Source organism: Hippocampus comes, unplaced genomic scaffold, assembly GCF_001891065.2.
Source record: "Hippocampus comes isolate QL1 unplaced genomic scaffold, H_comes_QL1_v1.1 scaffold85, whole genome shotgun sequence".
NCBI lineage: Eukaryota > Metazoa > Chordata > Actinopteri > Syngnathiformes > Syngnathidae > Hippocampus > Hippocampus comes.
Genome location: NW_017805540.1, coordinates 5,842,295 through 5,857,297, shown reverse-complemented (window position 1 = coordinate 5,857,297; position 15,003 = coordinate 5,842,295). Strand labels below are relative to the sequence as shown.

The 15,003-nt window shown below is 40.3% G+C and overlaps 2 protein-coding genes across 6 annotated transcripts in view; one reads left to right on the top strand and one right to left on the bottom strand.

Moving 5' to 3' along the window:
* tyw3 (tRNA-yW synthesizing protein 3 homolog (S. cerevisiae)) overlaps positions 1-3,740 on the top strand; it is a 17,256-nt gene extending 13,516 nt beyond the window's left edge. For all 4 annotated transcript variants that reach the window (XM_019879082.1, XM_019879080.1, XM_019879079.1 and 1 more), the window contains 2 exons: positions 2,191-2,324; positions 2,401-3,740. In XM_019879082.1, coding sequence (XP_019734641.1) covers positions 2,191-2,324; positions 2,401-2,668 — 402 coding nt within the window. In that variant the 3' untranslated portion in view covers positions 2,669-3,740. The remainder of the gene's footprint in view (positions 1-2,190; positions 2,325-2,400) is intronic.
* Positions 3,741-4,722: 982 nt separating this feature from the next.
* rnf2 (ring finger protein 2) overlaps positions 4,723-15,003 on the bottom strand; it is a 20,814-nt gene continuing 10,533 nt past the window's right edge. For both annotated transcript variants that reach the window (XM_019879130.1, XM_019879131.1), the window contains exons 5-9: positions 13,518-13,650; positions 11,926-12,025; positions 9,049-9,221; positions 6,210-6,399; positions 4,723-5,608 (exon numbers count right to left, since the gene is read on the bottom strand). In XM_019879130.1, the coding sequence (XP_019734689.1) occupies positions 5,507-5,608; positions 6,210-6,399; positions 9,049-9,221; positions 11,926-12,025; positions 13,518-13,650 (698 nt within the window). In that variant the 3' untranslated portion in view covers positions 4,723-5,506. The remainder of the gene's footprint in view (positions 5,609-6,209; positions 6,400-9,048; positions 9,222-11,925; positions 12,026-13,517; positions 13,651-15,003) is intronic.

The window sequence follows — 15,003 nt, the reverse complement described above, 5'->3', positions numbered from 1 at the left end:
TATGGCTCTCACTGAAATACATTTGCAAATATTTTGATTTTTTGGCTCTCTTAGTCAAAAAGGCTCCAACCAGTCAACCACCGGGCTTACGTTTGACCTTGACCTCCGAAAATTGGTGTGGGATATGTTCAGTAGCATCCTGAGACATACAAAAAAGTCCTTTGCACCCATAGTCTAAAATGAACAGGGAGTGACCCAAGTCTAATCTTGGCCCATTTTGCACATTTACAGGGGTCATACTTTTGCACCCGTGTTGTAGAGCAGATGCAATCATCAAAAGAGCCATAGGTTCACGACCCCTGTTCTAGAGGATGCAAAAGAGCCATATGTGGCTCGCGAGCCATAGGTTCACGACCCCTGTTCTAGAGGATTTATCCGATTAACTTCAAACTTGGGCTTTGCCATTTTATAACTTGAGACAACAACAGGGGAAAAATAATCTGCCGCGCATCAAAATTTGGGCGCAATAAATCTTTTTTTTACAAAGTTAGAAATATTTAATCGTTCCACTGCACATGCTCCAAACAAACCGTAACCTTGACATGCGTATAAATATTTGCTACGTGAAGCCATCTATCTGATTTTTTTAATACAAATAGCGCCACCTAGTGATGACTTGAAATGTCTTTTATTTATTTATTTTTTTACAATTCAATAAACTGCACAGAGTCCCTCAGTTGAGTCTGACAATTTGTCAGAAAAGCCTCAAGATCTTGATATTGCTCTACGTCGAACATTGTAATGTTTCAGCGAATGGCGTGGCCATTACGGTGTTACAAAGTCTGATAATTTGCTGTGGCGATAAACATTGCTGTAACTTGACCCAGATGATCCTATCTTCTCCAAATTATTTGATGAAAGTCCAGGCCTGAAGACACGAACTTATTTTTCAATGTAGCAGTACCGCCACCTACTGGGTAAAGGAAGTAAATGTTTTAGCGCGGGATAACCAGATCTAATTTATATTTACTGGAAGAGCGTTTCAGCCTTCAAGATGTTAAAACATGAAGTTTTTGCAAAATGCTGTTGCCATGGCAATGCACAGTTCACCAAGATAACACTAATTATGAGGGTCATGCATGAAAACTCAGACTTTGCACACACAGCCTGGCAAAATCACCTATTAATTGTCTTGCAGGTGTTTCATCCTAAAATGTTCAAGATGATAAGGGAAAGCAAAGCTTTATTTTGCCAAGGGCTGTTGCTGTGATAACGGGCTATTTGCCAGGAAAATTTTAACAAAACAGCCCTGGTTGAACATTTCACCGAGAGCTACCGAAAGTTGGAAGCACATATAAGAGTCCAAGACCTAACCCGAAAGAAAAAGTGTCATGAGCCCTACTCAAAAGGAAGTTGCTATTTTTAATTTCACTTTCAAATTTTGCTTCATTTTTCTCAAAATAGCTTTTAATGTACTTTATTTAAAAAAAAATCAAATTCCAACATGCCACTACCCCCACACTGACAGGGCTGAAAGGGCCCTTGATTTCTTCTCACAGCTCGAGTTATTGTTATTGTTGTAACCCATGTGTTACAATTTCTACAATTTTTGTAGATTTTTGCGTATTGTCATCTTTAAATCAAAGACGAAGCATAAAAATTGTGTGATATGAAATATTCCAATTCATGTTTTATTTATATAGATTTATATAGATTTATATTTATGTTTGTATATGTGTATGTATAGCACTGATGCCACTGAACATGTCGAGTGGTTGGAAGTGAAATAAATATTCAGGAATAATACTTTTACAATTTTTGTAAAATTGTATGTTGCGTTATATAAACTTATTTACATCGACTCGACTGCAGCACATTGGGGGGGGGGATCATTTAGAGGAAAAAAAAACACAGACACATTACATTGCTTTAAGATTAATTTGCTTAGCAAGTGTCCTCCAATTTTTTTCCGGTGGTGGTCATCTGACCAGATTGAACAAAACGGTGACAATTAGTTAATTCTAGTATCGTTCAACTACTTGAAGAGAATGGAATGGAGTACACTAGTATACATGGCTGAAACAACGAATAATCCTAACATTGCGGACCATCTAAGCACATTCGGTCAAATGGATGGGAGCATTTGGACAAGGTTGAGAGCAGAAATCATTCATCATTCTAATGCATTGAACGTCTCGTGCGGTCAATGGCACTGAAAGAGTTTTAACGTCTTGTATTTTCTCTCCGTAGGCAGTCCGCTGTACCCATAGCCTGGAAGTTCCGCTCGGTAACCAAGGCAAGCTCTTGGTTTCGCATGAGTATGTAGATTTCTTAATTGGGATAGCCAATCAAAAGATGGAAGAGAATTTAAGACGAATTGAAAGGTGAGTGAAGTCTTTGTCGAAGATAACAGTTAACTTTGCTCAAGTGGACATGGGTCCAATAACTTGTGCTTTCTAGGTTTTACCAGAGCATCCAGACCATGATGAAAAACAAGCAGCAAAAACTCCTCAACAAAGAGAAGCGTATGAAGAAAAAGAAGGAATCAGTTGTGTCTGAGCAGAGGCAAAAACTAAGATGTCAAACTGATGATTGCCAGAGCAATGGAGGCAGCAATGGAATAGGACTAGATGAAGACCTGCAATTAGCTCACTGTTTTAATAGTGTTCTTGAAAGTATATCTGCCCCTGGCACATTTGCAGGTGTTGATGGGGGAAACGGAGCATGATTGTAAAGTTTGATAAATATCTGGGGTTGCCATCTTTGTCTCGTCTTGTATTTGCCAAAACAACACGTCCGCAATCCCCCTGGTTAATTTCACTGCAAGGTGTCATCTTAGCAACCGATATGATGTCAGGTCATTGACTGAGACTTCCCGTGCAGCCACCCCTCGCTTTTGAGTGATACGCCAGACCATAGTTGTTGACATATTGTCGTCGATAAAGTGGAGTATTCTGACAGAAGTCAAGAAGAAATGAGATCACAGGGATATTTCATTGTTTTAGAATCCACCAATGACAATGGCGAGACTGACTCAGATTCGTCAAAGGAAGAAAATGCCACGTTGCGCAAGAGAGACGGCCGGGTGGGGAGCACGGCTGCTGCTTGGTGCAGATGCGAGTCGGATTCGCTCTGCCCTGCACATTTAAAGAAGTAGAAGGCGCGGCTGCTGCATCTGTACCCTCCCTGCATTCCACCAAAGCAGCTTTTTCATGGACTGCAATCCTGTGCCAGCAGATACTGCCAATAGTGATTCAGACTCGCCTTTGAACGGCTCTATGTCGCGGCTCCTCTCGCCGGAGCTAAGACGAAGCAAATCTGTCTGCGAGCATTAGCTGAAATGGAAAATTGAAGCTCTCAATTTTTCAAGCTTGTTGATACATGAAACAATGTTTTAAACAATCACTCAACATCAATTCCCTTGCAACTAAATAAACACACTAAAATGTCCCCCTCTGCGACAGTTTTGACATTGTTTTGGGAATATTTCTGAAAAGACAGAAGGCGATAAATAAATATCACAAGATTGTCTCATCAGGAGACGCCTTTTTAAATATCGTGTACACAATGCAAGATCTCTCCCCTGGTCTGGCTATAGTTGCACTAGATGCTGAAAACGTGTTTGATCAGATGGACTGGCATTATTTCTTCAAAGTCCTTACCAGATTCAATCTTGGAGCTACTTTTGGATCACTTGTTGGACTCATCTACAAAAATCCTACGGCACGAATACTAACCAACAGAGTACTGTCGTCTTCCTTCACACCGGGCAAATGGACAAGATGGCCATCTTTTCCCATTAAAATTTTCGAGCTCGCTATTGAACCAGTAGTTTCAAAGCATCAGAGTTGACCATCAAAAACAAGGATATGAGTCTAAAAATGCTATTGATATCCTTGTATGCTGCCGACATCTCGAATACTAAAATGAAGGAAAGAATGATCACATCTGCTCTTTAGTGCCCTAGCAGCTCCCTGGAGCCTTTACAAAAATGTTTGAAAATGGAAAAAGATGGGGGAGGGAACTATATTGTTTGTTTTAATATGGTTTCTGTATGAGGAAAAACGTGACACAAACATTCTTAACGTTTTCAATGCTGTAAAAATGTGTAGAATATTAAATTTCAACACTTCTGTCAACAAAGATCGCCATAGGCTGTGATAAACGTTTTTATTAGCTGCTAATACGAGCTAGCATCCCGCCCTGCTAATTATTAGCACCCATGACTTAGATGGTGGTAATAAGCATGGAGCTGTTGGGAAAGAGCAAGAGAAAGACTTTGAAGAAGGTTGATGTGATGGAAGACATGAGGGCAGTTGGGTGTTTAGAGTAAGATACAGAAGATAGGTTCCGATGTGAAAGGATGACACACTGGCAACCCCTGACAGGACAAGTGGAAAGGGAAAAAAAAATGTCAACTGAATGTTTCGACTTCATTAAACATGCTGTCATGCCATTCCAGAAAATTTTAAGTTATGACAGTGATATCACATTTGATACCTTTCTTGTACTGGCTCTCGGCGAAGGCGGACACTTTGCTCTGCATTAGCCAGCTGGACTCTCAGCATTATGGATACAATTTTTTAGATGAAAAGAGCAGGCAGTGGGGAGCCTTCTTGCCCCTCAGGGACATTTGCTGCTGGGTACACCTTAGTCTCTGACTGGTTGGCCACCCCTGATCTAAGAGCCATTTTTTTTTTTACTGTGTTACTGCAAAGAGCCACATCATACACATGGGCACACAAACATCTCCCCCTCCTCCTCACAGACACACACACTCCATACATTTTGGAAGTCAATTTAATGTTACAAAATGGCACTTAAACATCAGATGAAAATGTTCTTTTTGAGAAATACAACACAATTCACAAAGAAGTTTACAGTAAGAGGAAACACAACAAAAACTGCACACCGAAGGAGTGATCAACTGACTACACATGGCAGAATGCGAGAACATATTAGCTCAGGGAATCATTCACTGATCAAACTATACACTTATTTCAAAGGGAATTTAGAGAAGTAAATGCCCATACAGTGGACGCTTGCTTTTCGCGGAGGTTGGGAACCTGGCAGGGTCACGGATTGCTCCACTGGGGGTCATAAAAAAATAACCCAGGAAATTATTCAAAGAACACTGATAAATTTTCAGTATGTGTTTTCCACAAAGAACAAGGGGAGATGGGGAGGGTGGGGGATACTCTTCAAATTCAATGCAAGACTGAGTAAAGCTACAAATGAAGGGGGCTCTCATGAAGACGAATCCCGTGAGGTCATTGTTGAAAGAGTCATGTTGCCATTTTCAACGGAATGACTGTTATATTCATCTACAACTGCTAGTGGTCTTTTATCACTTGGTTGGGCACCTGCTGGTTGCTAACTTCTACGGGGGAAAGACACCAACCAATTTTGAGAGGATGTAAGAAAAGTTTTACAAACTATTTACAAGAGTCATTTGGGAAGATTCATCAAATTTTCCCCATTTCCTTCAGACACAATTCACCTTTTCTTTGTGTACACAGGTCCTAGTACACAGTTTGACCTCATGAATGAAACTGGTCTCTATGCTTTACTTGTGTTCCTTAGTAGGGGCAAAATATAGTTCCATGGGTTTGTTCACCTTCCAGTATTTTTCACTGACCAGCTCCAAAGAGAAAGAACCATTCAGAACCTATGGAGAGAATTCAGAAATTTAGTTGCGGAAAAACAAATGATGGATCCAATCTGATCAGGAAACATTTTGAAAAATCCTCCTCACTCTGTATAGTCATACTTGGCTTACTTGGTCCCCTAATCATTTTTAAACTATTTTATTTTAGAGTAGACAAAGTAAAATGGAAACTGCTAGCTTTACCAGTTTTATGTGCATGCGCGTGAGGCATGTGTAAAAAATTATTTCAATCAAGTGAAATTTCCCAACTGATTTTTTTGTTGGTTTTTTTTAATGCTGCAAAATTTGCGCCGGCTGGCTCGCACACGGAATGTACATGTACATAATAAACCAGTTTTTACAAGCAGATGTCATCTGATGCAAGTTTTGAGAATGGAAATTTAACTGTTACTCACGACCAGATTTTGGGGAGTGGGGGGGGGGGGGTTATTTTAGTATTTCTGGATGCCATTTGAAATCTGATCTGCCTTTTTTTTCTATGAAACAACTGAACTGCTGAGATTGGTGATTCCATAATTTTGTATGGGTTGTATTTTCACCCACATAGGCGCACACAGACGATGGTGCCTTGATACTGTATTTATGTGTGTCTAGTACTCACAGTGAACTGGTTTCCTGCAGTAGGTATGTAGATCGTGTACTGCTTCTCTGAAGCTGCCTCCACATTCACAGGACTCGCCTCGGTATTTCTTCGAAGCTCCTCCAAAGCCAGACGGACAGCCAGGTATTTAGACAGGTGATCCACTGTTGCATTTCCAGATGTCTTTATGTAGCGAGGCACAAACTCCACACTACATTGATACAAACAGCAACATCATTTATCATCTAGGATTCTGATTAGCTTCTGAAATAATCAGGTCAATGCTGTAGGAATTACAAAAAATATACATAATGTGCCTCACATGTTTGAGGAGGCAAAAGTAATGGGAGAATTGGAACAGGTGTGTTTTCCCTTCCCATCCCATTTACGTAAAAAGGCGCAAATAGGTCAAAATTTTCCTTACACTACCACGTTTAAAAAAAAAAAATTACACAAAGCTGTATCTGTAATTGAATGACAGGATGAAAAAAAAATTGGCAGTGAATGAATTAAGTGTGCGATTTGCTGCTGTCAACTTGCAATATGGGTGGGATCCAAAGAGCTGTTCGTAACAGTGAAGCAAGCCATTATAAGGCTGAAAAAAACAACAGCTATTCAAAAAATATTAGGTTTGACCAACTTAAGCTCACAATCAAGAGAAGACTTCACCCAAGTGAATAACGATGGTTCAACAACACCATTGGTAAGCCTCAAAACAGAAAAACCAAACTCAAGTTAGCCATAAAAATCAAAATTTAAAAAATCATTTACAGTTGTGAATCAATATTCAATGGAGGAGATAAACCTGTACATGAGCGATGCTAGAAAATACAATACAATACATGCTGTTTTACATAGCGCTTTCACAACAGCGGCAGCTGTAACAAAGCGCTTAACAAAACAGTTATCAAGTAAAATAATAAACACAACACACAACATAAAACATAAACACGTACATAAAGTAAAATAATGAACACAACACATAACATAAAAAATAATAAAACAAAACAAATAAAGGAAATCAATTGTTTATTATCCAAAACGTGCCACCTCTTCATGGAAGCATGGCCATTGGCTGGGGGGGAGGGGAAAAAAACAAACAAAAAAAAAAAACAGGCTATCTAAGATGGCTGCCAAGGATCTGGCATCAAGTTTGGCAGGTACTGTGTGGTCTAACGTGTGATCTGAAAGTCACCCATCCAGTGAAAAAAATGCATTGATTTCAATCTACGTCTTCATTGTTTGGATAATTTCTCTCTTCTACTAAGCTCAACATGTCTAAGAAAAAGGAACAATGTAACCCTGCTTCAAGCCAAATGGAGTCAGGACATGCTATTTACAAAAGTACGAGACTATGGCCATGTTAGGGCACCCCCAGGTGAACTACGAGGTTAGTACAGGTTGACCATCCATAACTGTCTTCACGTCAAGTACAACTTTATTGTCAAATGTGCTGTATGTGCAACATACAGCACAGATGAAATTTCTTCCCTCTCAACTAGACAACAAGAGGAGCCGCTGGAGGAGTCTTTACTCCCTTGGTGATAGTCCTCTTGATTGATGATGTTGAACCAAAACTTGGGCCTCTGTCGTCAACTGGACCGGCCTCACAATTAACTGGCTGCCAGTTGGAACACCACCTCTGCTAGCTAGCCTAACACTACTACAGCAACCTCTGAAAGCTGAGTTGACATGCCTGCCGGCTGAGCCTCCACCGCTGTTATTTGGGCGAACATCATTGCCACTTGGCCCTCAACCTCTGACATTGAAACATCTGTAGTCCAATACCGAAAAGAGATGAATGTATGATTTCAGCCATAACAGGGCTGATAGAAAAAATAAATCAAAATAAACAATATACAGGTTTCCATCATTTCTTTAGTTCAAGGTTCAGGGTGTTAAAATTGGTCAAGATAGCGCTCCAATGCTAAAATTTTAAAAATGGTTATTCCACAGAGCTGCGGCCCGGTGCTCGACTGGTTAATGCGTCGGCCTGACAGTGCAGAGGTACAGGGTTTGATTTCGGCTCCGGCCTTCCTGTGTGAAGTTTGCATGTTCTTCCCGCGCCTGCATTGGTTTTCTCCGGGTACTTCAGTTTCCTCCCCTTTTCCAAAAAACATGCATGGCAGGTTGACTGAACGCTCTCAATTGTCCTGGTGTGAGTGCGGATGGTTGTTCTTCTATGTGTGCCCTGCGATTGGCTGGCACCCGGTTCAGGGTGTCCCCCGCCTACTGCCCGAGGACGGCTGGGATAGGCTCCAGCACCTCTCGCGATCCTTGTGAGGATAAAGCGGATCGGAAAATGGATGGATGGATTCCACAGGGCTCCATACTCAGGCCGTTGCTGTTTAGTCTCTTTATAAATGACTTGCTTGCCCCCCAATCTGTGCTGATGTCAGTTGCCAGCTGAATGCCTCAATGCCAAGAGACCACAGCGGGGGCTGATCTATCTGCATCTTTGGCCAATGTCAGGCAGCGGCGCAATAAAAATCACTTGATGCTGAATCTTTCAAAAACTGTGTCTGTGTTTTTCTATTAAAAAAAAATATTCTGAACAAAATTACAATATACATTTTCAAAATCTAATGGAATTATAAAATCTCGGATTAGTATTTAACCCCCAATTTAAATTCAACACTCATAGGAAATCTCAAAAACAATGTCTTCATGCTAGTATATTATTGGCTGAATAAAATGCATTTTCTCTTATTTTTTTGCGTTAGCGCTGCTTTGCGCTCCAAAGTTCTGGACACGAGATCGTGAGTTTCTTGTGCAGTGGCGGCAACAGGCATCATACATCTCAAATTTTTCCCTAATTATCCTTGTTTAAATAATACAAATGATATGAACTTTTATTTACCTGTTGTGACCATCGTCCCTTTCCATCAGTGTGGGATGAGGCCTGAAAACCAATTCTATTTCACTGGCACCGCTGTCAATCACAGAGTCACCTCCCCCGTTCTCAGCAGCATTGTCCATGTCAAGTCCACTGTCATCACTTGTCTTGGTGCGCTTTATGCTTGGACCAGCCTCCTGCGGGAACGTTTCAAATTCATAGTTAGCACAAAGGGACACATGGAGGCGTATGGCGCTTTTCCATTAGACCCAAATAGCCTCAAAATACACCACTCCACATTGCAGCAGGCGTATGGCGGGGTGGGATCAACTCAAGTGTGCAAGGTTGTGGTGCACTATTCACACTTGCAGCCTGTCATAACATTTCACAAGTGGTGAGGCTCGACCACTGTTTTCGAGGCGATTCAAAATAAGAATTGCTGTTGCATGATGTGGCGATGTTGCAAAGTACAGCCCATTAAATGCATTAAATGATTCAATTACTAACTTAGTTACTGCCTTGTAAAAGTAATTAGTAACTCAGCAAAGTAATTATATTTATATGTCATGTTCTATCTACAGTTTAAAAAACAGTGTCGTTAAAGAAGTATTTGCCTCCTTCCTAATGTCTGATGTTTGCATATTAATCACACAAAGGTTTGAGTTCATCAAACCAATTTTAATATTACACAGAGACAACCGAGGAAATACAAAATACTGTTTCTAAATGCCATTTAATTTATGAAGGAAAAAAAAAAAAATCCAAACCTGCCCATGGCTCTGTAAAAAAAGAAATTGTCCTCTGAGCCTAATAATGGTTTGTGGCACCCTTGGCAGCAAAAACCGAAATTGAGCATTTGCGAGAAATGGTGATGAGTGTGACATTGCTGTGGAGGAATTTTGGCCCATTCTCTGCACAATTGTTTCAACTCCGCCATATAAGCGGGTTTTCTAGCAAGAACTACCCGTTTAAGGCCACACCACAGCATCTCAATTTGATTCAAATTCAGACTTTGACTTGGCCACTCCAAAACATTAATTTAGTTTTGAGCCATTCAGAGGTGGACTTGCGAGAGTGTTTTGGATTGTTGTCCCGCTGCATGATCCAAGTGTGCTGGAAGTTGAGGGCTCGGCTAAGGTAATTGCTAACCACTCAAATTATGTCCTTCATATTATATGCATTTAATATACACCCATTTTCAGAATCGCTGAGCCTCAATATGAATGTTTTATCTTCTAGGGCACTCCTACAGGTTGACATGCGTGATGCTGTAGCGTTTCCTTTTTAGCTGTGTGTGTGTGTGTGTGTGTGTGTGTGTGTGTGTAAAAAAACATTATTTTGTATTAATTTTCTTGCCAGACACTAAATTCCCTGCAATTTTTCTGATCCAAGTTCAATAAGCGTTTTTTTGACGCCGTTTCAGGGGGACCTCCGTGAAGTGCTAGCACTTCTAATTTTGGTCTTTCAAAATGACATTGTTATTTTAGCAAATAGCTTCTCTGGACGTCCCTTTAATTAATCCTCGTAATCCCTTTGTGAAAATGAACCTTTGTTTAACACATTGTCACAGCTTCATTGTAATTGGGTTTTTACAATCTCAGGTTTTGGACATGGGATAATGGTTGGTTGGAATGGATAATGGCTGGCATATGCATTTATGCATGTCTTATGTTGCTCACTGTGGTCCGAGGAATTCTCGGGGAGTTTGTGTGAATGCTCAGATCACTGGTAATTTAAAGGGAACACTGAGCACCGGTGATTTTTCGAAAACAAAGCATGTCTCATTTACAAATACAATGTGTGTACAGTGGTACCTCTACTTATGAACGTCTCTGCATACGAAATTTTCAAGTTACGAAATGTCTCAACAGGAAAAGATTGCCTCTTGTTACAAAAGAAATTTCAAGATACAATGAAGTAAAAATACAGTCTAGCCTGCTATTCCCAGCTCCGAGTTTCCTGAACGCAACATATTTATAGCTGCTCTGCCACTGGCTATTACTGAGTATCATTCTGACATCCCATTGGCTAAGAGGGATTTCTACCATGTGTGTCTATGTGTGAAGATAGATATGTGTCGATGCAGTGTCCTCGTCATTCGCCCAGGAGGTTTTCCAATTGTTTTAGGTAAATGTGAATCACCCAGAAAAAGCGTTCACCAGTCGGGCGATCGCTCACTCTGCTGATGTTTGCCTTGGACATTTTCAAAGGATTGTTAAAAGCCGACAAAAGCAATCGTCCTTGGATCAGTTCTTTACAAAACGCCAGGCAAAAACCACTTTTGAGAGAGAACGTGGACGCAGTTAAAAGTTAAATGACAGTCATTTTTATTCTTTACTCTATTCATTTTTTATTTTACATCATGCAGAACTCTCATTTACTGTGCAAAAATCTAATTGTAACATGTATTTGTTACATACTTGGATGCCTTTTTATGCTTGACATTTATGTCTGAATTTTGGGGGGCTTGGAACAAATTAGGACATTTACATGGAAAACGTGTCTCTACTTAGTAGAGTTGAGAAATTTCTTCCAGAACCAATTAACTTTGTAAGTAGAGGTGCCACTGTAATTCTTTTTGTTGTCCGTTTAGTTTTACAATACACACCAACTGGGGTGTCACCATAGCACACACAGGGAATGCAGAATCAAATACACATCACACGCTTGCTGCCCAAGAAACACATTCAAGGTGCTTTCACAACATAGGAACTTTCCAACAGACACAGTGCCCTTTGGCACATTCCTTGTTTTTCTTCAATTATGTTTCTATGATCCTGAAGCAACATCAAAATCACGATTAAATTTTGATTAATTGCACATCCCTCCCTTGTAAATAGATGAGTGAAAATGTACATTCCCTTTGGTAAATACTATGATGTGCTGTTGATAAGAAATTACCTGATTGCTATGGACGGACGCATTACTGCAGTGTGAGGAGTCTCCATTATCTTCAGCTCCACTCCCATTCTCCACTGTTTGTCTTTTACCACGCTGCAGTCTGACAAAGAAATGTAATGAGCAAATTTCCATCATCTGTATAATATAATGCAGTTCAGTTCTACATACATTTTCGGTAGTGATGGACTGTTCCACTGTTTTCAGGGTCGATACCAATTATTAATTCGTCAAGGAGGCTGATAAAATAAATAAATCTATGGTTTGAGGCAACATTGAAATTACTGGCAGCAAAATGTGTATTACAAACGCCTGAAACTGCTTTTCACAATTTATTTAATGACCACTTGTTCAGATTTGAAACATCTCAACCAAAGTGCACTTTTTGAAAACACAGATAACACAGTGCAAATAATTTCAACCATAACAATGAACAGGCCTACTGCTACTACAAAACAGCCTGCTGTTATGACACTTTCTTTCAAATGTTCCTTAGTACATCAAAACCATATGCTTTCAGGAGAAAAGGTTATCCTGCATGGAACTTGGCAAAGCAACAAGGACACAAAGCCATAAGCCTAACTCTGAACTATAGAAACTGCTTCATTTCACCATCTGAAAGGGCCTTTTTTTCTGCAGTGCACAGAGGTTTGATTGGAGCACTATTGCATCGATCAGATTTTTAGAATATTGATGCATGAAGAAATGTATTGAGTCTGTTCCCTCAATACTCACTTCTCATTGTAGGAGAGTCTACAATATAAGGGGGATCGTCTCCCTCAAACTCATTGCCTTTGAGGTTTGTATTTTTTGTCACCTGGGACGTACGCAGCTCCCTAAGCTTCTTCAGCATCCTCATCTTCCTCAACATCCTCAATTAGACTGTCATAACTGCTACCATTTTTTTTTTCTGGTAACCATTCATCATCGCTGCCACTGACATCATCCTCACTTGAGGCAGATGGTGTTATGGGTAAGACTATCCTGTAGTTTTGGTCGCATGCTCTGCACCTGACGCTACAAAAGAGGGACAATGATCCATACCATTATATGAAGACTAATATCCATAAAATGTTGCTATAATAAAAATTCATCTGATTTTCTGCTAAAACGTTACTGCAGATGGTATATTTTCAAAAACAAAGTTGCAGCAATACTGTACAGTGTAGTCAAAACACAGCTAATGGTGCACAAAGTTCAATTTAGTGGACACATGAAAAATTACAATTTCCTCAAATCACTAGATTAATACTCCGATGTTTTCACAATTATATTTCTAATGAGTTGTTTGACATCCCAATATTGTTTTTCTTTACCTGCAAGGGTCTCCTAGAATGGAAGGAATAGAAAGTTATTCGTTTTCTTTTTCACCACTCATAATACATTGCCACACAAACGACAGCACAAATATGAGTTAAGTTTCATCTGTAGTATGTCTGCAATATTGTAAGCAGTGAAGTCTGGTAACTAATTGTAAACGGAAGACAATATTGACTCTCGAAGTGGGTCAGCGTTTGACCATCTCTTTGGACCATACAGTCTGAGAACCGGCCATGTTGGAGACGACATGAATGCAGGTTAACAAGCTGGTTTACCTGGTCATAGCCTGTATCTTCAGTCCTTCCTCTATGCTGTGGGACAGTGCTTGCTGGTTGTTGTGTTTGCTAATGCGGGCCAACACTCTTTCCTGGTGTGCTTCATACTCATCCCGGCTTGGGTAAATTTTACCTGATGGGATAAATGACAGCAAAAATAGCTTTTTTCCCCTTTCTTTAAGCCTGCATCCCACCAAGGGGAAAACATTTGCGGATGCTGGCAAAGACAACAAATGTGCATTCACGTCAGGGTTTGTTGAAGGCCACGAACGTCTGCCAGCTCGTCGCCAACAGTTTTAATGTTTTTGTTCTTGTCACAAGGAAATTCTGAACAAGTATAGGTTAAGGTCTGTAGAACATTTGGCGAATGCTTGCAACCTTGAACGAACTCTGATGATAAGGCAACATTCGTTACATTTGGAAATACAGTGAAACTCCTCTACAACAAAATCATGTTTGCAGCAAGAAATTTTTCACAACAGGGGGTTTTTCACTAGCAAATTTGATCTCAGATGTAAACACACACACAAACACGCACACACAATCATATGTGTACTCTATTTTTATTCCAAGAGTGCATAACTATGAGCACACATTTGACACTTCATATAGTCAGTGTAGAACTAAACTGAGGCTCAGCGGGGATCGAGCCTTTTCTGTTGCTGGTTCCTCTCTCTGAAATGACCTCCCACTGAGCATTCGGCAAGCCTCCTCGCTGCCCATCTTCAAAACCCGCCTCAAAACTCACTTGTATTCTTTGGCATTTGACTCAGCATGACCCAGATTTGTTCTTGGTTTTGCTCTTCGGTGCTTTCTACCATCTTTGTTACTGATTTGTTGCTTTACTGTTGTATATGTTAGTTGCTCCATGTACAGCACTTTGTGTGCAGTGATGGCTGTTTGAAAGTGCTCTATAAATACAGTTGAGTTGAGTTGAGTAGAAAGAAAAAAAAGGGAAAGAAATTGCAAAATTTACGATCAGCATTCACTTTCACTTACATCAATTTCTTGGATAATGTCTTTTATTTTGCTTCCTCCGTCTTTCATTTTGATCACTTTTACCCTCTCTTCCAGCGTCAGAGCGCTTCTTGTCTTAGCTGCTTGACATCCAAAGGTCCGTTTTGTAGCCATTTTAGCAATGCAACATTAATGCTGCATCTGAATCTAACAATAACAAATACTTCCTGGACCATGTGGCTTTTCTTTCCAGCATCTCACTGTCTCTAACTCGACCTCCCCTCGATCGCCACCCAAGACAGCGTTGCTCAGCTGATGTCATGCAATGAACTTTTAAAGCCAGCCACGGGACGCTTCGTAGTCCTCAATGGCCATAGTTAGCGCGATGGAACTCGCCTTCTCTCTAATTAGCGCTCCAGTTAGCGCAAGGTTTTTAGCATGATAACAAGTAAAGCATTCCAGGAAACATTCGTTTATTTGACTGTCCGTTGAGCCACAAGCAATTTACTCTGAGCAGCTAATCGGATGC